The 26,974-nt window shown below is 42.6% G+C and overlaps 1 protein-coding gene across 1 annotated transcript in view; it reads left to right on the top strand.

The window, feature by feature from the left end:
• The first annotated feature begins 823 nt into the window (after nt 1-823).
• Nucleotides 824-26,974, top strand: part of LOC109454315 (uncharacterized) — a 41,798-nt gene continuing 15,647 nt past the window's right edge. Inside the window, exon 1 of the mRNA XM_019744816.3 lies at nt 824-980. Within this exon, the coding sequence (XP_019600375.3) occupies nt 978-980 (3 nt within the window). The 5' untranslated portion in view covers nt 824-977. The remainder of the gene's footprint in view (nt 981-26,974) is intronic.

The raw sequence follows: 26,974 nt of genomic DNA, 5'->3' as shown, positions 1-26,974 counted from the left end.
TGTTCTGTCGACCAAGCAGAAATGAATAAAACTAGAAATAAATGATAAAGATTTATTCAAGGGTCTTACAGTTTGCAAACTGGAAACACAGCTAGGCAAAATCCCAGGAGATTCTTTTTTAAAAAAGAAATAAAAGTTAAGAGTTCTTAGAGTAAAGTCGCATCCTGGGGAAAAATCAGTCCTGCATTTTAGCCCTAGGATTGGTTATCAGTGAGATGTCAGGCGGTCTGGATGATGATTGCCAGGTGGGCTGAAGAATAGACGCCAGGAGGTCTGGTGACGTCCTGCATCCTTTAGGGGATAGTCCGAGGGTTATCTGCCAGTAAATAAATGTCCGGGTATTGACACAGGGCTGGAAAGTTCAAAAGTTTAAGTTCCCAGACTAGTTAAGACAAGAAAAAGAATCCTTTCCTGAATCCCTCGACCTTCTTAATGTTAATACTTTAGCAGCTTTCTTGAAATGACTCCAATTTGTTTTCCCTGTCTTCACTCTCTTTTCTTAGTTCCAATCAGTCCTGGCCTGGTCCACCCTCTTGTTCATGATTGCTCCATCTAGAAACTGAATCAGTAATACCCTGTGCACACCGGTGCCCGGGCCTTCACAAAGAGCTGGGGGAAAACAACACAGGGAGCCCCAGGCAAGGAAAAACTTCTGTTTAAAGTCAAATGTGCCAGGCTGGGTTAGGTTCCCGCCCACCAGCCCAGGCTGGTTCTGCAGAACTACACGTCCTCCCACCCGATGTCATTTACACAGGACCTTTGCAAATTGTCCAATCAGGGAGCCTCTGGGGCAGGTGGGTGGGGCGACGCACTGCGGAGGAGTGGACATCCCTACCTTATCTGGCCTTTCTGGGGATGCCTGTTGCTTGCCCGTAACGGTCCCTGGCTGCTCTGTCGGTCTCAGCCTTTGTCGCACTGATATCTGCACTAGTCGTGGGAGTCCAGGCAGGACTAAGGGAGACACAGGAAACCTAGAAATGGTGAGTGTTCGGGCTGGGTGCGGAGACCGGACGAGGGGTGGTGGAACCAGCTGTGGCGGGACCCGGTCTCCCCTTCGTCAGCTCTGGAACCTGCGGACCTCAGCCCCCTCTCGCAGGAACCGTAGAGCTGGGCTGGCTGCTGGGACCGAGGCGTCCCGTCCCATCACTGCACGCGGCTTCATCTTCCCCAGATTGTGCGGTGACCAAGGGGAGGGTCATAGGGGACAATCGTGACTCGGTCTCTGGGATTCGTATGTGGGAGAAGCTGATGTCTGTGGGGTCCCCAGCCCATTTTTGTCTCCTCAGAGGACCCGTTTTCTCCTGAGTTTTCCAAATGTTTAGGGGGCGGTGTCTCAAATCCACCACCCTGTCCCTCTTCCTGGGACTGGCAACAAGTCCCTAAATTTCCAGATTCTCTAATTCCCAAGCCAACTCCTCCTCTCCGATTCACGGCATCATTATCATCTATTTGCCCTACGGGATGCATTTCAAACACACCCCATATTTTAATTTTTTATGCTTTTCCCACAGCGCCATGAATGATTCTTTTGTAGAGATTTGTTTGTTGAGGATATTTTACATGAGAGGAAAGCAGGGAATGACCACCTGGAAGACGTTGTATGAAATCCCCGTTCCTCTCCCCCAGGACCTGCCCTGGGCACAGACGTCCTATGGGAAGTCCTTTGGGTGGAGGTTCGTCTTGTCATTTTCCTTGATGCTGCGTCTTGTCAGCATTGCCCCTCCGTTGCTGTCACCTTGATTTCTTCACTTATTTAAAGTCTCCGTTTTTTAACGGGTAAAATATGTTTAACCACTAGAGTTTGAAGACGGTAAAATAGTCCCAAACATGTCAGAAAGAGGTGACTTTTAGAACAAATAAAATATTCCAAGATTACATTCCATTTGTATAGAATTCATCTTTCATGCTTCCCCGAGCATGTGTATTAAGTTTCTGAGATCTGTTCTTTACCTTTGAGTGTTTTCAAACGAAATTCTAGGTCTTGGAATTGCTGAGTAGAAGTGTTCCAGTATGATTAATTATTTACAAACCAAGTTCTGCCTTGGAAATAATAATTAACTGACATCCATTTTCTGAAAGGAATAGGTATTTGGGGGTTTTAGTTGAACTAGTAAAAGTGCCTAACAATTTTCTTCCTTCCCACATAAATGCTAGTTTTAAGTCATTTTGATGGATTGTTCAAACACTGGCTTTGTGTCATTTAGAAAATCAACTGTGGTCCAAAACAGCTTCAATGAGACTAGAAACCTGTGGTCAGTGACCCAGGCTAAGGTCCCTTGAACTGCAAAGGGAAGTACTTGAAGGCCCAGTGGTTCTTCCTGGGGAGCTTCCCCTGCAGGTGTCCTACCTGCTCACACCCACGGTGGATGGAGTCTTTACCCTGGAAAGCTGGGTGCACATGCACCTGGCAGGGGCTGGGGGTGGGGCGGGGAGCAACACTCTTTTTGAGGTTGTGGTTTCCTTAGGCTGACATTTTTTGATAATTTATTTGAATTTTGTATCCATGATATATGTGCACTCAGGATGTATTCGTGTACATTGAGAAAGTCTGTAAAGATCAGGAGTTCTGTCTTGTGGACAAAGGGTTTATGAATTGGGGAGTTCATTTGGATCAGAACCTTACTTAATCAGTCGGAGAGTTTCCTCACTGTGAGAATGGAAGCCTGGGGGAGGGAGCACTTCCATGCTTACAGGAGGGGGAGAGTGTGTTTGGAGTTCCCAGAGTTCATTCCTAAGGCTGCTCAGGTGTCCCCCTCCTCCTTCCCCAGGGACTGACCCACTGTTTCAGCGGGGAGTATCTAGACCCCAAGGTTGGGAATGTGTTCAACTTTCTGAGTGTAAGTTTCCTTCTCAAGTGTAGGGAAGCAGTCAGTTTGTTTTCATTCCAATATATGTTTTTTTCCCCATTGAATTCCTTTCTCCCTTGAATGTTGCAACCTTTTACTTCTAGTTTCCATTAGCACTTGGTCTTTAATATGTAAGTTGATTAAGAGGTAAGGTATGAGTAAGGCAAGAAAGCTGTGGAACCAAATTGAATTTTGGTTCCATTTAGGCTATAGAACCTCAAGATGTAAGATGGGTGTATTTAAGTTCCAAGGTGTATTTTCCATTTTTAGGTCAGTTTACGTATGTCCATGTCTCTAGAGAACTTCAATATCTAAAAAGCTATACTATTCCTAAGAAAATGATGACCTATTTTAAAACGTGAGGAAAAAGCAATTGATTTCCTATTTTCATTGATATGAGGGAAATGCCTCAACGCTGCTGTCTTTCAAATTTCTAATTCATTTCAGGGATAAATTGCAAAATGCATTATAATACGCTACTCATTTCTGAAAATATCCACAGTGAGGAATATAGTGGAGGGACAAATTATTATAATGCCCCTTGTCATTGTAGTTGGAAATGAATTTGTAAATGTTTGATGGTCTGCAGTTTTATATTCCTTAGTGCTTAAAAGATTAAAACTTGCAGTGGTTTTCTATCTAGAAAAATTAAAATTAAACTAATTTTAAAGAGCAAAAGTTAATTAAAAATAATGATTAAGCATAGAAAAATATGGTGTATATAAATTTCTCTATTTTACATAAATAATTCATCAGAATGTTTTAAAAAATTACTAAGATAGAAAACTAACTTCAGAAGACTCCCTGCGGGCATATCTGCTCCACTCCTGTGTTCTTATCCCACCCACATTCAAATAACCAGGTTTGATCATTTCTTGATCATCCTGTTAGTGTGTCTTTATGTAAAAACAAGCCAGTGCAAATGCCTGTTTTTCTTACCTGTGTTTGTTCTTGTCATGAGTGGTCAGGGTCCAGGTATTTGATGTTGACTCCTGACACTAAGCCCCACCCCTCCCTTTCCCCCTCCTGCTTCTTACCTGTCAGGCTGATGAGAAGCCTGGAGGCTCCTGCACTGGGAGCTGCTGGGAGCTGGGGAGCCCTCCTGCGGGCTGTGCTGCCCTGCGCTGTATCGTCGACCCACCCAGCCTGGGGTCTGTATGCAGAGGTCTCTGAGTTGACAATTTAGATAATTCCTCATCCTTTGGGAGCAGGAGTATGGGAATGGGACATGCCTTACAGTGGTCCTGGGTAGATGTCTTGGCTGGAACCGGTCTTTAGAGTGAAAGTGTGAGTGAGGTTGGGTTCGCACAAACATTAGAGGGATCTAAGGGTGGTTCAATGATTATTGTACCCCATGAATGAGGTGAGCCCATCAGATACTCACTCCTTAAAGAGCAGGTATTTCAGAGAGAAAGAGAAGAGACAGGGAAGCAGCCCAGACGTGGAGGGCTGAGTCCACTCTCCTGATCCCAGAGGGCTCCCCAGGTTCCTTCAGTGCCTCTGCTGCTGCTGCCCTGCCTCTACTGCAGCCCAGATCCTGACCCTCCAGGCTATTGAGGACAACACCCATGGCCTCACTGGGACACGGCGAAGGATTAGTTCAAACACGACTTAAGCCCAGTGTCCTTAAATCCTATACAGCAGCCATTTCCATGGGGGAGGCCTGTAACCCAGATGGTGCTGATTTGAGGCTCCCTGGGGGGGAAAAAAGATAAATACCATGGTTGAGAGGACATCCACTCCCCCAAAATTTATCCAGTGAACTAAAATACAAATCAAGGAAGGACACAAGAGAAGGTAGAAAAGGAAAATGTATCAAAAAGAGGTCCATACTTTGACCCAATTGGAAATCCAAAATATACTAAAAGAATTCCAAAACAAAAAAAGATAAAAGGGCATTTAAAACATGTGTTTTATTTTTTGTTTTGTTTTGTTTTTTTAAAGTTTATTGGGGTGACAATTGTTAGTAAAATTACATAGATTTCAGGTGTACAATTCTGTATTACATCATCTATAAATCCCATTGTGTGTTCACCACCCAGAGTCAGTTCTCCTTCCATCACCATATATTTGATCCCCCTTACCCTCATCTCCCACTCCCCGGCCCCCTTACCCTCTGGTAACCACTAAACTATTGTCTGTGTCTATGAGTAAAATATACATTTTGAATGGATGTTACCACCTCCTGAAATGCAGTAATTCACCAATGTTCATTTGGTTACTCAATAGTAAGTTAAGTTACAGTTATACCTGGGATCTCAGTAAATTTAAGCAAGGATCCTCCATGATCTCAGGGGAATTAATGAATATAATATAGCGGTCAGATTGGTATACTTTGCCTGAAGCATCAGCAATCTTTGCTTTTTCTTAGTCATAACACCTATTGTCCTAAAATATCCCACAGCGAGTAGGACAGCTCTGAACCAGTGATGCGTGATTTTAAATTAAGTCTTCATTACTTCCTAATTGGACTCACAAAATGGGGTTTCATGGTTTGTACCCCTTAGTAAAATTAGTTAATATGGCCCCCAGTGTTAAATAAATGGGGCCTTCAAGGATTAAAAACTGTTATAAGAAACCTTTTAAGAAGAAGTGATTCTCCCCAGTGCTTCTCCTTTGAAGAGCTGATTTGGGCCAGTTCTTAAACGTGGAAAGAGTGAGTGACACCTCACACTGGATGTGCTGGGTGATCTGTCCTGTCAGCACTGTGCTTCCTGTGTTTGTCAATTTGAAAAGATTTACTCAATTATTTGAGCCTCAGTTTTTCGAATATTTAAAAATTATATAAATAAAAGAGCTTGAAAGAGGCAAGAAATAGGTGAATTTCAGAAAATAAGAAAATAGTGTTACATTGAATGTGTTGAAAATTATTGTTTTCTTTTTTTTCTGCCCTGAGTTTGTGTAATAATATTCCAAGGTCTGTTCTTTTTTTGTGTGGGGATAGGGTGCTTTTAAATGGAATTTCAGGGCTTAGAGTTGAATACCAGAAGTGTTCAGGTATGATTGTTGAAAAAACAATTTCTTGCCATGCAAATAACAATTAATATCATTATTTTCTGAAAGTAATAAGTACTTCAGGTTTTTCTTGTTAAACTAGAAAGATGCCTTACAGTTTTCTTCCTTGTTTTACACATAAACGTTGGGTTTGTGTGATTTTACTGCATTCTTCAAACACTGGGTTTGTGTCATTAAAAATATCCATGTGATCCAAAGCAGTGTGACTGGGAGCAGAAGCCTGTACTCAGTGACCCAGGCTAAGGCCCTTGAGCTGCAAAGGGAAGTACTTGAAGGTCCAGTGGTTCTTCCTGGGGAGCCTCCCCTGCAGGTGTCCTACCTGCTCAGACCCACCGTGGAAGGGTCTTTACACTGAGAGAAGCTGCAGCCCTGGGGAGATGGGGTGCAGGTACATGTGGGAGGGGGGAGTTGATGCCCCTTCTGAGGTTTTAGTTGTGGTTCCCCGGATCTGTTTCTAGACATAGGTAGGAGTTTTGCGTCCACATTGCAGGTGCGCTCAGAGTGTAATTTGTGCACATTGAGCAAGTCTATGCAAGTCAGGAGTTCTGTGTCCTGAGTTAGGGTTCCTGAATTGGGAGTTCATTTGGGTCAGAACCTTACACTGAATCCAGCTGAGAGTTTCCTCACTGTGAGATGAAGCCTGAGAGAGGGAGGTTTTCCATTATTCCCCAGGGAGAGGAGGGTGTGGGCGCTCCCAGAGTTCATTCCTGGGGCTGCTCAGGGATCCCTCCCTCCTTCCCCAAGGACTGACCCACTCCAGGGGTTCTATCTCAACCTGGAGAGTCCAGAATGTGGAACCTTCTGAAAGTGGCTTTCCTTCTGTCCTGTGGGAAACATGTTGCTCATCTGAGCTGATTCCAATACTTGTGTTTCTTTCCTTTGGATCCTTTACTGACTGAATAATGCAGCCCTTTGGCTCTGGTTTCCTTGGGCACTTTGTAATTTTATTCTTTGTGTAGGAAATAACATGTTTAGTTTCTTCGAATTAAAAATGTAAGTTGATTGAGAGAGTTGTTATTGGTAAGGCACGTAAATAGTGGAACTAAACAGAATTTTTGTTCCTCTCAGGCAACAGAAACTCAAGATGTGAGATGAATGTACTTAAGCTCTCAGGTCCATTTTTCATTTTTACATCAGTGTTTGTATGTGTGTTTCCCTGGAGAAGTGAAATTTAAAAGGCTAAAGTAATCGAATTTTTATTTTAATTGAAATCAAAGCTTATGTAAATCTTTGAAAATCCTACTGTGTGTAAGGAGCTAAACCCAAATGCCTATTGCATTATAATATGCTACTTATTCTTAAAATATCTCCATGTGAGATAGAGGGAAGGACAAACTAGGGTATAAGTTGTTTTTTAGTTATCAGGAGATTTGCAAATTTTCATTTTGTATGGTTTACATTTTTGTAACTGATTTTGTTTAAAGGAATTAAATCTTAGGATGGTTTCCTAAAAAAGTAAAACAAAGACCAGTAGATAGTAAAACATGGTGTGTATAAATTTCTCTGTTTATTTTAAATAAATCTGTAAGATCGCAAAGTCTAACTTAAGAGGACTCACTGCCTACATATCCTGGTCCCTCCGGTGCTTTAGTCCAGCAACCCCCACGTACACAGCTTTGGTCATTTCTTGAGCCTCCTCTTTCTTTACATAACAACAAGCCATGGAGAATGCCTGTTTTTCTTACCCATGTTTGTCCTTGTAATGAGTAGTCAGACTCTGAATTGTTTGATATTTGCTGTGGCTTAAGCCTCCTCCTCTCTCTTCCCTTGTGTCCCCACCTGGACAGGCTGAGGACAAAGTCTGGGGCTCCCTCCTTTGTCATTGTCACATTCCACCACACAAGCCCCTGCCTGTGAGCAGGACTCTTGCCCTGGCTCCGCCCCTGACAAGGATTCTTTGCTGGAACTTTAGTCAGCCTCTGAGCCTCCTCCCAGGCCTACCTGTGCACGTGCTTGTAAAATCCAGTTTTAGCAGGAACCCTGAAGCCAGGTGAACCAGAATCCCCACCCTCCTACCTCATCCCCCTCCATTATCTGATCAGGTTCCCCCTCCTGCACCATCTGGCCATGTCTGATCACCCAGGCCTGTCTGCAGTAAGAATCCTGTTAGGTCGGTTTAGCAGGAACCCCCAAGCCCCAGATTTTTCTCTTAGTTATTTTCCGACCCCCACCCGCTCTCTGGCTGTGAATTCCCACTTTTCCTTGCTGTACTCAGAGGGGAGCCCAATCTTATTTCTCCCCATTGGGAAAGCTCTCCACAACGGTCTCTATACCTATCACAGTGGTTCTGATAAAACCTGCCTTACCATCTTTGACAAGTGGCACTGAATATTTTTTCTGTAATACCCCCAGTCACAATAAAATTCCAGGCCAGGCTCCTTCCTTGCTCTTTCAACCCGTTTCACAGCTGCCCTCCCCAGATACCTCAAACATGTAAGTTATAGACCTTCTCCTACCCTCTATTTGTGTATGTGGGGAGACACACGAGTATCAGTCTCAGCATGAGAACCACCCCTCTGCAGGTGACCATAACACTTGGCACTGTGAGCAGCATGTCTCAACGTGACCACCCCGTGGGTCTGTCTTCTCTTGCTCTGACTTGCTCACCTGCTCTGCTGCCTGATGGTGGCCGCACTGTGGGCTCCTGGGTGCTAGGGAGCTGGTGCTGTGAGCTGTGCTGCCCTGCGGGACAGTGTTGACCCCACCCAACCCCAGTGCTATGTGCAGTCCACCAGAGTGGGCAGTTTGGAGAATTTCCAGGCATTTGGGAGCAGGCGTATGGGATTGGGGCCTTCCCTAAAGTCCTGGGTCGATGTCTTTGCCCGGATTTTTGTGTGTGTTAGAGTGAAGCTGTGACAGAGGCTAGGTTGGCCCCGACATACCTGGGGATGGGGTGGGACAGTGGGACTACACCCTGTGTGGGAGGTGGGCCCATGGGGTAGTTATGCCTATGCCTAGAAGGCAGTTATTTAAAAAGAGAAGGGGAGGGGTGAGGAAAGCCAGTAAGTGGCGGCTGATCCACATCATACCAGAGGGCTCCCCAGGACCCCTCAGTGCCTCTGCTGCTGCCCCTGCCTTTACTGCAGCCCAGATCCTGACCCTCGGGGTTAAGGGGACAACACCCATGGCCCCACAGTGGCACAGCCAAGGGATTAGTTCAAACCAGTTTAAGTTTGGCGTCCTTACACTTTATAAAGCAACCAGTTATCCTGGGGAGGCTTCCAACCTGATAGCACCAATTTGAGGTCCTCTGGAGGAAAAGAATACATAAATATCAGGGTAGAGAGGACACCTTCTTCCAAGAAGTATATAAAGTGACCAAGAAAAAAAGCAAAAACTGAAAAACAGGGAAGGACAGGAGGGAGGGAGCAAAAGAAAAATAAACTAAAACTAAGATGTACAATTTTACCAATTAGAAATCCACAATGTACTAAAAGAGTTCACACAAGAAAATAAATAAATAAATAAAAGGTCGCTGCCTGGCTTTTGGGGCCTCTAAAACACAGGTTCTGCATTAATTTTGCCATCTGCTGTAATGCACTAATTCCCAAACCTTCATACAAGTCATCAATAATGGGACTCAAATTGCAGTTATACCTGGGATCCCACTAAATTTAAGCACGTTACCTCAATAATCTTAGAGGAGTTTCTGAATATAAAATAAGGGATAAATAGGTACGTTCCTTCTTAGCCATCAGAATTATGGTCTTGCCTAAATTTCCCATAGTCAGAGCAACCATTGTCCTAAAATATCCCACACTGAGCAGAGAAGCTCTGAACCAATGATTTGTAAGTTAAAATTATATTAAGTCTTCGCCATTTCCTAATTGGCTTCACAAAAAGGGACCCCAAAGATCTTACCCCCCATTTAAATTACTTAGAATGGCCCTATGTAAAATAAATGGCCTGGAAGGATTAAAACTCTTACAAGAAATCTATTTAGAAAGAAGTGATTATTTATAGTGTTTCTCCTTTAATGCTCCGATTTGTCCTGATCTTAAACGTGGAAAGAATGAGGGACACCTCACACTGGATTACTGCAACCTCAGGGCTGTGGTCACACCAAATAAGCCCCTATTTCTAGTCCCCAGCATTATGGAAATTACTGCCTCCATCCACTCAGCTACTGGTAAATATTTTGCGCCCAGAGATGTGGTTAATTCTGGTCTGTTCAGTGCCTATGTCAACAGCCTCTCAGCTGCAGTTGGCCTTCACCTCTGAAGGGACAGGACACACCTATACCTGGTTCCCCTCAGGGGATCTCAACATCGTTGCCAGCACACACAGTCTCTGCAGGCAGGATCTGACCTGCATCCAGGAGCCACAGGTATGACATTACATTAAGGACATTCTCCTCTAAAGATGGTCATTTGACATTCTGTTAAGAACAGAATATTGTGGGCATATTTCAAACTGGCTATTTTTCTGTCCCTCTTTCCAACTTTTTAGACAGTGGTTTACCCTGTGATCTGAATTCTTTGATAGCTCTAAAAAGAGTTGTTGATTTTAAGTTTGTTTGCTTTTTTTGGATGAGGATGGGAATGTCACCTTCTAACGCCAGAAAGGAAACCAGAGGTCTCTGACTCCATGTTTTAACATTGCCTTCTGGTGTGTTGGAAAAACCCAGTAATCTTCCTGAGTAGGGAAAAACCCAGTTCTTCCCTCCTATGTGTCTCCTTTACTTTCACCCAGAATACTTCACTTCTCACACTTCTGGTCACCAAATGTGTGAGGGTTTTTCACCACAACGCAATTCTCTGCGACACCAGCTGGGTGTTCTATAGCTTAACTCAGTCATAACACTGTGTATCTGGAGATAATGTCATATCCCCCTGATTATGACATTATGCTCAGTCCCACAAGACTGTTCCCATCCCACTTCTGACGCCAATCGCAGGTAGCAGATCCCCAAGTGTTCATTTAAGTTCTGTCCAACCTGTATACAAATCAGAGGTTCCCACCCTCCTCTTTGGGTTCTGTTAATTTGCTAGAGTGGCTCATAGGGCTCAGGAAACACAATTACGTTTACCAGTTTATTAGAGCATATGATAAATGATACTGATGAACAGCCAGATAAAGAGATACACCAAGCAAGGTCTGGTGAGGTCTCTGCGGAGTTGGGGTGCATCACCCAGTCTGTGGATGTGCTCACCAACTTGAAATCTCTCTGAACCCTATCGTACTGGGATTTTATGGAGGCTTCCTCAAGTAGGCATGATCAGTTATTAACTCAATTTTCAACCCCTCCCCCCTTTCTGGAAGATGGGGGTGGGGCTGAAAATTCCTACATCTTGATCATGGCTTGGTCTTTCTGGTGACAACCCCCATCCAGGAGCCATCCGGGAGCCCAACCAGAGTCGCCTCATTAGAACAAAAGATGCTCCTAGTGCTCTTATCATTTCGGAATTTACAAGTGTTTCAGAAACTCTCTGCCACGTAATGAGCACAGCGACAATATGTATTTTTTCTATGTATCTGACAGCTGACAACTTTAAAGCCTTACCCCTCCTTCTTTGTCACGTGCCCCACATCTGTACAAGGTGATGAAAGAGCTTGGCTGCTCACTCCTGTGGCGCTGTCAAGAGATTCAATCCATGAAAGCCCCCTCGGTGTCTGTGCATGTGAACTCTCACCCTAGCCCACTCCTAACCTCAATAAAAAAAAAACAACCCAGGCCCTTTCCTTGCTCTCTTAAGCCATTTCACGCTTGCTTGAGAGGCCTCCCCGCCCCTCTCCAGACATTTCCATTATGGAAGTCGTAAACCCTTTCACACATTCCTGGTAGGTGTGTGTTGGTCCCCACTAGTCAACCAAACCTTGGGTGGTATCAGGGGCCCACCTGTCTCTGCAGGTTGTATATTGCAGTACACTTTGCTTATTTGTTCTATTGATAAATTCTCCAGATCTTTTCATATCAATAACTGTGACAGCCTTGGAATCATCATTAAGATTCATAAACGGCCTGTGGGCAGTGGCGAGGGTTGTCCTGATATTCCCGTCCCTGACTCATCTCTGCCCTGCCCCATAGATGACCACTGTCTTGGTTCCTTATTCTTCATACCTTTGCCATCTACTATATTTCACCAAGCAGTGCTCTTTCCATTTTGCCTCCTTTGACCTTTCAAGGAATGAGTATTAACAGAGTACCTTGAAAAGGTTTTCTGGTGGTTACTTTGCTTCATTTGTTTCACACATGCTGTCATCTGAGGCTTCGGACCTGGTGTAGGCTTTGGACCTGGTGTAGGCTTTGGGGTCAAACTTCCACCAGAGCCAAGTGCCCCTGAGACCGCAGGATTCTATAAAAAGTACCAGATGAGTGGGAGTGGGGGAGGGAAGGGTGACGTCTCCCCGCTGGAACGGGTCAAAAATCAAAATGGGCTAGATTCATCATTACCTATGGTGAGGTCACTTTTAAGTGTCTGTGTGAAGAAGGGTCACAGTTCCGTGCTTGGCGGCCTTATTGTTAAACGCAGTGTCCTTAGAGAGGACAGGTTCAGAGCCATTGCCAAGACAACGTTGGCTCAAAGAGGTGACCTCTGGTCTGCTGTCACTCAGGCCTTGCGATCTGTCCAATCAGGGGAGTCGCACATAACAGGCATTGTGCTACGTGGATGAGGGCACGGGCGGCGTGTTCGTTGCTGCTAGTTGCTGCTCACTCCGCCGCCTCCGGATCAGCTCTAGTTGCCCTCGAAGGCCACGAGTGACACTCCCACATTGCCTGTAGCTGTGATCCGCACTGGCCATGGCTGTGGTAGGGTGGAGGATCAGGTACTCCCTCACCCCCCAAACTGAGAAATGGTTTGTGTGCTGGGCGAGTATCAGGAGAACGGGTGGAGGACTGGTCTGAACCAGTGGAGAGAGGATCAGGGCATTCCCCACGGCCACTCTGAGTCCATAGGTGGCACTGCACGCGCGACCCAGCGTCCTCGGTTCATCTGCGTCTCCCTCAGAATATGCAGTGATCACGGGAAGTGTCATCAGGGGACAAATGTGACTTGGTCTCTGAGGTTCGTGTGTGGGAGAATGTGGGGGGGGGGGTGTCTCCAGGCCCTCCTTTCTCCCCAGAGCATCTGTTTTTTTCCTGACTTTTCCAAATTTTTCGAAGCAGGGTCTCAAATTCAGGACCCTGTCGCCCCAGCCTAACTCCTTCTAGTGCTGGCAATAATGGCTAAATTTCTAGAACTTTCCTGTGTTCGCAAATGCCATCTTACCCTCTCCAGTTCATAGCATCCACGGTGGATTTCAAACTCTTCAGTAACTATTTGTCCTCCACGATGGATTTCAGAGTTTGCAATATTTTAATTGTCTATCATTTCTCTACACAATCATAGATGATTTATTTAAAGATTTTTTCCCCCTGTGAATATTTTACATGAGGAAAGCAGAGAATAGCCACATGGAACTACATTGTATATAAAGTCTTGTGCCTTTACCCCCAAGACCTTCCCTGGTCACAGATATCCTATGGGAAGTCCTTTGGGTGGAGGTTCCTCTTTGGAAACTGCAAGGTGATCTGTCCCTTTATCACAGTTTCAGGTCAGAACTGTCTCTCCTTGAGTTTACTAACTTTCTCTAAGTCTCTGTTTTTCAATAAATGTAGACTGTATTTAATGAATAGGTGTTGAGAGTATAAAGTATTTCCAAAGATGCTAATAAGATACAAATTTAAGAAAAAATATTCCATGATTCCAGTCCATTTGTTAAAATTTTTGTTTCCTTTCACTTCTCGTGAATGGGTATAGTAACAGTCTGAGATCAGTTCTTTTCTTTTGGGTGATTTCAAATGCAGTATCAGGGCTTAGACTTGCAGCACCTAGAAGTATGTTCAGTTATGGTTGTTTTCCAGACAATTTTTTGCCATGGAAATAATAATTAACTCACATTTATTTTCTGAAAGAAATAGATTTGTGGGCTTTCTTACTGAACTAGAAAAAATGCCTTACATTTTTCTTCCTTCCCACATAAATACTGGGTTTGAGTGATTTGCTGGATTGTTCAAACACTGCAATTGTCACTTTAAAAAAATCTATGGTGATCCAGAGTGGGAAGCTGAAGCCTGTGGTCAGTGACCCAGGCTAAGGCCCCTTGAGCTGCAAAGGGAAGTACTTGAAGGCCCAGTGGTTCTTCCTGGGGAGCCTCCCCTGCAGGTGTCCTACCTGCTCACACCCACCGTGGAAGGGCCTTTACACTGAGAGAAGCTGCAGCCCTGGAGAGCTGGGGGTGCACAAGTGATTGTGGGTGGGGCAGATGGGGCAGTGATGCCTTTTCTGAGGTTGTAACAGTGGTTCCCTTGAGCCTGTTTCTAGACATAGGCTTGTGCAGGGAATTCACAGTGTGGGTGTACTCAGTGATTTGAGTACATTCAGAAGGTCTGTGAAGGTAGGTAGTATTGTCTTCTAGACAAAGGATTTATGACTTTGGGATTTTTTGGGGGTCAGAACCTTAAACTGAATCTGGCCAAGAGTTTCCTCATTCTTGAGAATTGAGGCCTGAGAACAGAAGAGTTCTGAGGCCTCATTACGCCCTGAGTCGAGGTTGTGGGAGCTCCCAGAGTTCATTCCTGGGGCTACTTTCCCCCCCGGAATGACCCACTTTAGGGATTGTATCCCAACAGAGGGAGTGTGGACCTCAAGCTTAGGAGTATGGATTTTTCTTCTGAATCATGGGGAAGCAGGCTGCTTATCTCTCCTGATTTGAATATTTGTATTCAAATATTGCATATTGCATCTCTGAACTCTAGTTTTCCTTAGCAGTTTGATATTATTTCCTGGGTGAGTTTAAGATTTTTAGTGCTTGGTATCAAAAATGTTAATTGATTAGAAGATACAATAATAAGTGTTGATACAGTAAGTATTGAGCAAGAAATTCTGGAACCAGAGTATTTGTTCCTTTTAGGCAAAAGATCTTGAAAATATGAAATGAGTGTATTTGAGTTATCAGATTTTTCTTTTCAGGTCAACTTTTGTATGTGTTTGTGCCTAAAGAGCTTTGAAAGTGATTATTGCTAAGCCAAATTCATTCCTATTTTAATTGATAGGAAGAAAACTACTCAAAACTTACATAAGTCTTTGAAAATCCTAGTACATCTGGTGGATTAGGCCCAGCTCCCTAGAGCATTCATTGTACAGGCATGGTCCTGTCATTTTAGCAATACTGTCCCCTTCAGATGCCACCTGCTTCACTTTTTGGACATATTTCATTCAGGTCACCGGACAATGTGCAGGTCCAGTCAGGTTTGGTGCCTACTTTAGGTGTGACACACAAATCCAAGAGTCAACTCCCTGGAATTCAGGGGCACATAGGTTATTCATCAGTACCTGAGAGGGGCCCTTTCAGGTGAGGCTGGAGCAAGTCTTTTTGGAGGTGTCTTTTCCAGTAAACAAATGTCCAGGTTGTAGCATGTGGTCTTCGGGCTTTTTGTCTCCTGGAGTGCTCTGTGGTAAGATTTCGCTAACAAAGAATGATTATTTTCAATAGAAGCAATTAGGCCTTTACAGTATTGAAGTGTGTCTTCCTTTGTCAACTATGGATTGAAAGAAGCAGGAGCCAAGTACAGGGGACGTTCTGTAATTATCTCGAAAGGTGAGAGTTTGAGTCCCAAAGGGGTAGACCTCAGATTTAAAAGGACTAGTGGCATTGCTTTGGGCTAGGATATCTGGAGGGTTTCTATAAATTTGGCCAGTTGAGTCTTAATAATGTTAGTGCATTGGACTAAACCTGAGGATTGAAAGTGGTAAGTGCTGTGAAAATGTTATAAGATCAGCACAGACTTGTTGAAGCACCTGACCTGTTAAAATAGGTTCCTGATCATGTTGGAGTTCAGGAGAGATTCTCCAGGTAGGCATAATATAATCTCTTCCAAAAGGACATCAGCCACAGATATGGCAACAGCCTGCCTCCAAGGGAGAAAGCTTCTGTCTAGTGAGAACACATACCGTGTTTCCCGAAAATAAGACCTAGAAAGACTATCAGCTCTAATGCGTCTTTTGGAGCAAAAATTAATATAAGACCTGGTCTTATTTTAATATAATATAAGACCAGGTGTAATACAATATAATATAATATAATGTAATATAATACCAGGTCTTATATTAATTTTTTCTCCAAAAGATGCATCAGAGCTGATGGTCCAGCCAGGTCTTATTTTCGGGGAAACACAGTACATATCATGACTAAAATGTACTTGTATCCATGAGATTGGGGAAGCTATATGAAATCTATTTGCCATGCCTCAAATCTTCTGTTAGGCAATTTGAAATGTCCAGGGGCAGTGCAAACAGGCTTCCCTGGGTTGTACTTTGGACAGGTGGGTCACTTAAAGTAGGTGCTTTCTACTGCCTTATTAATATTTCCCACCAATGTTGATTTATGAATGCTATCATTTTGTTAGTGGACCAGTGGTTTAATGCATGTACAGTGGTCAGGAATGGAAATATTAGAGTCTTTGGTAGGACTAGGTTGTTATTTGTTCTCTCTTTTTATGAAATCAACAGTTCTTGGATTTCCAATCTTGTTTTTCCCTTTCAGAGGCTAATTGTTGGGTTTCTCTGGCCAGTTTTTCTGAGTTATCAGTTGTGGAAATACATTTTTGGACCATGACAGAGGTTTGACTATTGTTGGTTCCTTCAAGGGCAGCTTTCCTTGTGGAAATGTCAGCAAACTAATTTCTCTTAGCTTCCAGGGAGTCAAGTTTAGAATACCTTGGGATTTTAATACTACTTAAAGCAGCAGGTAAAAGTATAGCATCCAGTAATTCCTGAATATACAAGCCATCTTTAGTTTTATTTCCATTGGAAGTTGGGAAGCCATGTTTGCTTCCACAACATTCCCAAATCATGAATACTCCAAAAGCATATCTGCTCTCAGTGTAAATGTTGGCAGTCTTGCCATTGGCTAGGATGCAGGCTCGGAGGAGGGCATATAATTCGGCTTGTCGTGCTGTAGTAGCCAAAGGCAAAGGTGCCACTTCACTTACATCAGAGCGTGTTCATATTGCATATCCAGCACATTTTGCCATTGTCACCTTTTACATAAGTACCATCAGTGAACCATGAGAAGTCTGTTACCCAGAGGAGTTTGCTGCAGATCATCACAAGGGGTCAGGAGGTGATCAACAGTGTTAAACAGTCATGAGGGGCTTTGTTGGTAATGGAGGGGAGAAAATTTAGCAGGGTTAAAGTTATTACAATGTGAAAGAGTTATGTGAGGAACAGTTAAAATGAATTCCTAGAAGGTGAGGTGATTGACTAAAAAATGTTGATTCTGACGAGACTGGGAGCTTCTGCTGTATGGGGTACAAATGGTTGAAAGTGATCCCATAGTAGTGATTTCCTCAGTGGCTTTAACCAAAAGGGCAGTGGCAGTAATGGCTCTAAGTCAAGGGGGTATCCTCATGCTCCAGGGTCCAGTTGCTGGCCATGATAACCTATGGGTCAATGGTGGGTTCCCGTGTTTTGGGGCAAGTACCCTAAAGGCATTCACTTCCTCTTCATATACAAAAAAGAAAAGGGAGTCTGATAGTTGGGATGCCCAAGGTCAGGCAAGTTCATTAACATCTCCTTAAAGGTTTTAAAGACTTTGTCACCGTCTTCTTCCCATAAAATTAAGTCGGAGTTGTTCTTCAGTAAAACAAGCAGAGGTTTTGCCATAAGAGGGAGATTTGGGATCCAATTTCAGCAATAACCAACTAGTCCAAGAGAACCTTGCTGTTGACTCTTAGTTTTGGGTTTGGGGAAACTTAGGACCCCATGAAGCCTGCCTGGATCTAGGTGCAGCTTTGGTTCTGATATCAGATGCCTTAAATATTGAACCTGGGTTTGGGCAAACTACAACTTTATTTGGAGACTTTATATTCTTTTAAGACCAAAAGTTGTAAAAGGTGGATGCTGTCTTCCTGTGAGAAGACTTGGAAGGAAGAGCAAAGAAAGAAGTTGTCCACAAACTGAAATAAAGGAGAACCCCCTAAAGGACTTGATATCATCCAGACCCTCCTTCAGGACTTGTGAGAAATAAGGGCTCTCAGTAAACCCTGAGCCATTACTCTTCAGGTGAATTGCATTTCTTCCCAAGGGAAGGCAAAAAGATAGTGGCTAGTTACATCACCCGGAATGTAAAAGAATGCACTACATGAATCAATTACAGTAAAGAACTTACTTCCAGTTGGGATGGATGCGAGCAGTGCCTGAAAATTAGGAACAATAAAATGCAGAGGGATAACAAAGTGGTTTATTGCTTGAAGAGGTTTTGAGGGATCTATTTGAATCTCGATAGGAGGTGCACTGTGGATTTTGTCAATTACAGTTGAAGATTTTGACCATAAAACAGGATGGCTGCTGATCCAGCGGGATCAAAAACGATCAGTGCTCCCAGATTGAGCTACAGTGCTGTCAGAAATGGAGCAAATAAAAGATGTCAAAGGGTCAATTTAATTCACCTGATTGACTATTTTGATGGCTACTGTCAAATTCTAGAATTATTTTTCCCTTTTGGGAGAAATAAATTTCAGCATGATACTTTTCTAAGAAGTCTCAGCCTAATAAATGAATTAGGGGCAGACGAACTTAGGAGAAAAGGGTGGGTTTCTCTCAAAGGGCCTAAACAAAAAGGAATAGGTTAGAGAGAGGAACCAGGTGAGGTTTATTAGAGAGCCGCACTGTTTGAACTGTTTTAGTACTCCGGGGAAGGGCTGCTTTACAGCAGTGGGGTTGAGCAAAGAGTGTAGCTCTGGTGTCAAGGACAGAGAGAGGTCATTCCTAACCTGGAGTTATTTCTCCAAGCCCATTAAGAGGGAGGATTGGGAAGAGCCCCTGTAGTTCCTCAGAGCCCTGTTATTTGGAATTAAGAGGACATTAGAAAGACTGGTTAGAAAGCTGATGGTGCCTCAGTGCTTTCATTTGCAACAATCTCTTTTCCAACGTCCTGGCGTTTTGCAATAATAGTAAAAACTAGGAGGTTTTTGGTTTTGTGTAGGGACCTTCATTTGCTGGAGTTGAAAATTAAGAATTTTAGCTGTCTTCTGGGAAACTCATCTAGGGTACAAGCAAGCTGATTTGCCAAATTACCTAAATCTGGAGTAGACATAGTTTCCCATTCCATTCTGGTTCTTTTGACTAAAAGGGAAAGGTCTTGGTTCAGGGCACTAATAAACATAAGAGTTAAAAGCTACCTGAGTGAAATCAACATCTGAAGGAAGACCAGCATTTTCTTTGAAAACAATCTGAAGTCAGATATAATAATCATGAACAGATTCATCAGACTTAAAATTGTTTTCTAATTTTTTAATTACAGTTGACATTCAGTATTATTTTATGTTAGTTTCAGGTGTACAGCATAGTGGTTAGGCATTTATATAACTTACTAAGGGATACCCCTGATGAGTCTTGTAGCCACCTGACAGCATACGTAGTTATTACAATATTATTGACTATATTCCCTTTGTTTTACCTTACATCCCCATGACTATTTTGTAACTACCAATTTGTACTTCTTATTCCCTTCACCTTTTTCATCCAGCCCTCTAACCCCTCTCCCACTTGGCAATTATCAGTTCTGTGTATCTGTGAGTTTGTTTCTGTTTTGTTCACTTATTTTGTTTTTCAGATTCCACATATAAGGGAAATCATGTGGTATTTGTCTTCTCTGTCTGACTTTTTCACTTAGCATAATACCCTCCAGGTCCATCCATGTTGTTGCAAATGGTACAATTTCATTCTTTTCTATGGCCGAGTAATATTCCATTGTGTGTATGTACACTTCTTCATTTATCTATTGATGGGCATGTATGTTGCTTCCATATCTTGGCTATTGTAAATAATGCTGCAATGAACATAGGGATGCATATATCTTTTTGAATTAGTGTTTTGAATTTCTTCGGATAAATATCCAGAAGTGGGATTGCTGGGTCTTATGGTAGTTCCATTTTTAATTTTTTGAGGAATCTCCATATTGTTTTCCATAGTGGCTGCCCAAATTACAATCCCACCAACAGTACATGAGGGTTCCCTTTTTTCCACATCCTCACCAACACTTGTTTGTTGATTTATTGATAATAGCCATTCTGACAGGTAGGAGTGATAGCTCATTGTGGTTTTAATGTGCATTTCTTTGATGATTAGTGACCTTGAGTATCCTTTCATATGTCTGTTGGCCATCTGTATGTCCTCATTGGAGAAATGTCTGTTCAGATCCTCTGCCCATTCTTTAATGGGATTGCTTGTTTTTTTTGTGTGTTAACTTGTGTGAGTTCTTTATAAATTTTGGATATTAACCCCTTTCAGATGTATCATTGGTGACTATCTACTTCCAGTCAGTAGGTTGTCTTTTTGTTTTGTTGATGGTTCCTTTGCTGTGCAAAATGTTTTTAGTTCGACGTAATCACATTGTTTATTTTTTCTTTTGTTTCCCTTGCCAGAAGAAACATATCAAAACAAGAAAAAAAAGAAAAAAAAAAGATACTGCTAAGAGTAATGTCAAAGAGTTTGCTGCCTGTGTTTTCTTCTAGGAGTTTTATAGTTTCAGGTCTTACATTTATGTACTTAACCCATTTTGAGTTTATACTTGCATATGGTAAAAGAAAGTGGTCTAGGTTTTTTTCTTCCTCTTTCTTTCTTTCTTTCTTTCTTTCTTTCTTTCTTTCTTTTTCTTTTCTTTTTCTTTTTTTTGCATGTGTCTGTCCAGTTTTCCCAACATCACTTATCAGGTTCATCAAACTTTTGTTAATAATCCTGAACTTTGTTCTAGTCAACAGGCTTCAGAAAGGCTCCTGTAATTGCTCATTGGAGTTCTCCAGAAAGTGTTTTAATATTTTGCCAAAAGTTAGTGGTTTGTTTTTTTAAATCCTTTTGTGGATGTTATCTTCGGGCAAGCTTCTTCCACCTAGTGTTTGGCTCAACCCTCACCAACAAGCATGTAGACTGATATAAATCTGAGAAACCAGATTGTTGAGTTTGAATAACTATGTCAAATTCTTCAGCAAATGTATGGGAGTCCTCAGTTACTTTAGGAAATTTTTCAGCTGTGACTCAAAATTTGGCCTTACTCTGTGGAACTTAGGAAAGTTGAGGTTTGTTAGGTTCCTCAGAAGACTTAATTTTAAAAGGGCAGGTACTAATAGGTTTAGAGGAGGAGTGAATGGGGAGAGGTTTGAAGGAGGGGAAAGATGGCAGCAGAGGAGGAACCTGAAAAGAAAAGGAATCCAGGGAGAGAAACAAGATGGTACTGGTGGCAGAAACTAAGACAAAGCAGCCAAGGGAGAGATACAAAATGACACTGAAGAGGAACTGGAGGCTTCAGAAACCATTTTTTTCTTTAAATTTTTATTTACCTCAGTTAATGTTAAATTTTTATTTTGCAAAAGGTCATTTTAGTTTGCTGGTAACATTTGGAAGCTTCGAAATATCTATCGAAATAGGTATTCCATTCAGTTTTGCCAGTTTCAGAGCTATGGTTGTCAAATTCGGTTTTAAGAAAAGTAAGTTTGGGGATTTCAATAGTTCCCCTTAATGACCATTGGTATTCTAAATTACTTTTGATCAAATCAGTCCATTTAGTTTAAAATGTGCATGAGGAGAGACCACAGTTTTTAAACATAAAATCAGCTGCAATCCCTGAAGGGTGGGTTGCCCTTAATTTCTTTAGATAACCGGGATCCTGTTTGTCAGAGGTTTTTATTAAGAGCAAAAAGTCCAAACAGTCTGCAGGCCAAATACCAATGCCTTTCCCATAGGAACTGTCTGATCCCAATGGAGTCCAAAGGATGAATAACACAATTCTAGAGGAACAACCTGGTCCTGAAGGAGTCAGGCTGAAGTGGCAAAGGAGTAGTCACAGACAAATAAGGCCTTAACCAGAAAAGGACAGTCTTAAATTAGATCTTGAATCATCTCTAGAGCTTCAAAACACAAAGCAGGAGCTTGGATCCAAGAGAAAACTTACCTTCAAAATTCAGACTTGGTAAGAAAGCAATGGGCTCAAAGGGGTTTGTGGGCATCGTGCCTGTTTGTTCACCAGCCTTGGAGTTATCAAGGGTCTTCCCTGGACGCCGATGTTAGCCACCAAATACTATGTTGACCTTAAGCAAAAAGTCAGCCAGATATTTTTTACACAAAATAGGTTTATTTGGGAACAACAAAGAATTGCAATTCAGAACAGGCAACCATGGTGAGCCACATTCAAGTCCGCTAAAACAATGGAGACGAAATTTATAGGGGAGAAGAGAAAGTTAGGAGGAGGATTATAAAGAGTTCTTCCTGTTGGGCTTTTCAATCTATGCAGGGTACAAGCTCCCCCTACAGGCCCTCCGGATTCCAGTCTTGGTTGAAGTGTACTTTATTGATTTTCACATAAATTATTCAGTTTATTTTAAATAACAATACACGCTAAGATTGGCAAAAATCTGTAAATCGACTAATTGCTGGAACACCCCCCTCCAGTGCTTTTGTTTCAGCCATCCCCAACAACCGGTGTTGAATTTCTTGAGCATCCTATTATTGTTTCTTTATATAAAAAGAAGCAATTGAGGATGTATATTTTTCTTACCTACCTTTGCCTTGCAATGAGCAGTTGGACCCCACACTTTATCTGATGGCTTACGGCTGAAGCCTCACTCCTCTTCCCCTTGTGCCCCCACTTGAACAAGCTGATGAGAAAGTCTGGATGTTCTTTCCTCTAGAGATGGCAGGAGATTCAAATCAAACAAACCCTGTCCCTGGGCAAGAATTTTTGTCCCAGCCCCACCCCCAATCACAATGGACACCCAGGCCGGTCTCCTTTCCTTGTTCTTTCAAGCCATTTCAGAGCTGCTTGAGAGGCCGCCCTGCCCTTCAGAGACCTCAATTATGTAAGTCCTAAGTTTTTTCCTACACTTGGTTTGTGTGTGGTGGTGGGGAGGAGAGGGCAAGCATACCATCATCATTCTCAATATGGCAATCATACCTCTGCAGTTGTCCCAACGTGACTACCTACCTGGGTCTGTCTTCTCTTGTTCTGGCTTGCTCACCTGCTCTGCTGCCTGATGGCTGCACTGTGGGCTGCTGGGTGCTAGGGAGCTGGTGCTGTGAGCTGTGCTGCCCCGTGGAGCAGTGTTGACCCCACCAAACCCCAGTTCTATGAGTAGTCCACCAGAGTGGGCAGTTTCGAGAATTTCCAGGCATTTGGGAGTAGGCATATGGGATTGGAGCCCTCATTAAAGTGATCCTGGGTCGATGTCTTTGCCGGGATTTCTCTGTGTGTTACAGTGAAGCTATGACAGAGGCTGGGTTGGCCCCAACATATAGGGATTGTATAGGTGGGAAAAGGGGACTATACCTGTGCAAGAAGTGGGCCCATTGGCTAGTAGCAAGAGAAACTAGGACTCATATTGTATATACGTGGGATCCCACTAAATTTTAACAAGAGAAAAAGAACGAGGGAGGGTGGGTGGGTGGGTGGGGCTACCATTGGAAATCCTACTGAGCCGCCACTCCTAATGCCAGAGGGCTCCCCAGGACCCTTAAGTGCCTGTGCTGTTGCTGCCCCTGCCTCTACTGCAGCCCAGATCCTGCCTTTAGGGTTAGGGAGACAAAGACCATGGCCTCACTGTGGCACAGCCAAGGGATTAGTTCAAATTCATCTTAAACTTAAAGTCCTTAAACTATAAAGCAATGGGGAGGACCCTAACCCTGATGGCACGCTTTAGGCTCTGTAGAGGGCGGAAAAATACCAGGGTATTTATTTATAAATTTTATAATTTACAAAAAATTAATAAATGCCCAGGAACACCCCTTTCCCTGGAGTATACTTAGTGACCAAAAATATATAACAGGGAAAGAAAGGAGGGAGAAAACAAAAAATACTGAAAAAGAGGTCCACAGTTGGATCCAATTGGAAACACAAAATATACCAAAAGAAGTTACACAACAAAAAAAATGAAAGGAAAAATAAATTTAAAACTGTAAAAAAAGAACCTATATGAAAGGAAACTACTTGTCTTTTGGACCTCTACGACATAGGTCCTGAATTAATGTTATCCCCTGATATAATTCACAAACCTCCATGCGAATAATCAGTACTAGGACTCATATTGTATATACGTGGGATCCCACTAAATTTAAGCAAGGTACCCCCAATAATGTTAGAGGAGTTACTGAATATAATATAGAGAAGAAATAGAGATCTTTTACAATAACCATGTGAACTATGGTCTTACATAAATTCCCCATGATCATAGCACCCATTGTCTTAAAATATCCCACATTGAGCAGCAATGGTCTGAACAAATGAATTATAAAAATAAATTTTAATTTAGTCTTTGGCATGTTCAAATTACATTGACAACATGGGACCACGCAGTCTTTACCCCCCAGTTAATTACTTCATATGACCCCATGTAAATTGAACAGGGCCTTGAAGAATTGAAAACCATTGAACAATATCTATTTAATGAAGAAGTGATTATCTTCTCTGCTTCTCCTTATAATAGCTGAATTTGTCCTCATCTTAAACGTGGAAAGAATGAATGACACCTCACACTGGAATACCACAACCTCTGGGCTGTGGTCCCAGCGAATTAGCCCGTATTCCCAGTCCCCAACATTATGGAAATTACTGCCTCCATCCACTCAGCAACGGGTACACATTCTGCTCTCATAGATTTAAGTAAGTCTGGTCTGCTCAGTGCCTATGTCAGCAGCCTCTCAGCTGCAGTTGTCCTTCACCTCTGAAGGGACAGGACACACCTTTACCTGGTTCCCCTCAGGGATCCTCAGCACCATTACCACCGCACACAGTCTCTGCAGGCAGAAGCTGAGCTGTATCCATCTTGCTCCAGGGGCACAAGTATGACATTAAACTAATGACATCACCCTCTGAGGGTATTTTATCCTCCTCTGAGGACCCTCAGAGGACATAAAAAATATTGACAAAAAGAGCTTTTCAAAAGGTGAGAGGCCATTGCTACGTAAATGAGGTGAGGCCCTGGCACCTTGTTTAAATTCCTAAAAAGTAGTTGGTAATCTGGGTCTTGCTCTGTCCTTGACCTGGTGAAGAAATAGCTATTGTCCCTCTCAGCACCCACGACATTGTCTAGATTCTTTTGGTGTTCTGGAGGCAACATATCCCTTACACATTGAATGTGAGTCCATTTATGTTTTTACTTGCAAACTGGCCTACCTTGAATTGGTACGGCTACAACAAAACAAAAAGGCAAAAAGGCTCGACTTGGTCAAATTGCCATGCAACAAGCACTCCCATTAGTGCCATCAGATACTTTCACAATAGAGGCTTCAGGGACATTCTGGAGTTACCAATGATGACCTTAAGTTCTCCATAGGCTTCTGATGCAAGAAACTGCCCTAGGCTCCAAACTGCATGCCATTAGAGCTGCAGTTGTCATTGCTTATAGGGCTTTCCTAAAAGTAGCCCTGAGCATGTGACCCCTTAGGAAGCTACCCATTATGCCCTGGGACCTGTAACTCAGCTCAGCTATTGAGACCCCTTGAAACAAGATATAGCTAAACCTGGGCCCTCGGTCATATTCTACCTGCAGAACGGGGTGGCCTTCCCTCTCCTCAGTCCCTTGATGGGTGCCGGGTGCCGTAGAGCTGGAAGAGGTCACCCTGTCCCAGACCCCGAGGCTCCCTGGGGAGTTCCTTAGGATTCCCTGAGTGAAAAGCAATGGGACTTCATAGACTTTAGGATCGATCTCACCTCTTTAGTACATGATGAAGTTCGGGCAGAGTTGCTGCTTTTATCCCTTAATTGGAACATCCTTTTAAAAGATAGGACTTGGGTCCACAGGACTGACCAAACATCAGCAGTCATCTTAGCAGTGACCAGCAATTGGCTTTGTCACCTGTGTTTCCAGACTTTGATCATTGTCTAAGAGTTGTCCTTTTGTGGTAAAAGAATTCTGGGACTGCCTTGCCTCACAGTTGTCCATAATACAAATCAAGGTAACGCCTGTCTCTATGGGTATACTCAGGCCACAATACAAGGTCTCGCTAGGACACTTACATTAGTTTTGATTTCTTTGAGTTATGCAATGTCTGGGCTTTGGCAATGTAAAATGACAAGTGTCCATCTTTTCTGTATCATACAGAATACTTTCATTGCCCTAAAAATCTCCTGTACTCCACCTGTCATTCATTCTTCCCTTCCACCCCCAATCTCTGGCAACTGAAGATCTTTCACTACCTCATAGTTTTGTCCTTACCAGAACTTTCCTTAGACTTTCAGGACTGTTTGACCAGAACTAGTAAGAGGGCACATCATTGTCTTCTTCCTGATCTGACCAAGAAAGTACTCAGTTTCTCAACATTATGATGTTATTAACTGCGTGTTCCTTATAAGGGTCCTTGTCAAAAAGAGGAAATTCCCCTCTGTTCCTAGTTTGCTATCATAAATAGATTTTGGATTTTTAAAAATGCTTTCACACTTTCATTTTCTCCCCTTTAATTCCTGATATGAACAATTTCTGTTTTTTTTATTCTCAGCTTGTATATAGACCTTTCTCAATTTCATTAATCTTTTCAAAGAACTAGTTTGGGGTTGTGTTGATTTTTCTCAGTTGATTTCCAGTAATTTTGTTGATTTTTCCTCTAATTTTTATTATTTCTCTTCTTGTGCTTGCTTTGGGTTTAATTTGCTCTTCTTTTTTTAGTTTCATAAGCCAGAGGCTTAGATCATTGATCACAGATCTCTTTTTTTCAGATGTATGTCTTCAATGCATTTCCCCCTCAGCACTGGTTTTGCTGCATCCTACAAATTTTGGTAAATTGTGTTTTCCTTTTTGTTTATTTCAAAATGATGTAATTGTTCTTGAGATTCTACTTTGATCCATGAGTTATTTGGAGTGTGTTGTTTAATCTCTAAGCATTTGAGGGTTTCCCAATATCTTTCTGTTACTGATTTCTAGGTCAATGCCTTTGTGGCCTGAGAGCATATTCGGTATGATTTCTATATTTTCAAACGTGTTAAGGTGTGTCTTATGTCCCAGAATATGTTCTAGCTTCATGAATTTTCAATGTGGACTTAAAAAGAATGTGTATTCTCCTGTTGTTTGATGAAGTATTCATGATTTTCAATCAAATCCATTTGTTTGATGTAACTGTTCAACTGTGGCTTTTCTGATTTTCTTC

The sequence above is a fragment of the Rhinolophus sinicus genome, chromosome 15 (genome assembly GCF_057876585.1).
Source record: "Rhinolophus sinicus isolate RSI-liver-muscle chromosome 15, RSI-T2T, whole genome shotgun sequence".
NCBI classification, from domain to species: Eukaryota; Metazoa; Chordata; class Mammalia; order Chiroptera; family Rhinolophidae; genus Rhinolophus; species Rhinolophus sinicus.
This window is presented reverse-complemented; position numbering and strand designations above follow the sequence as displayed.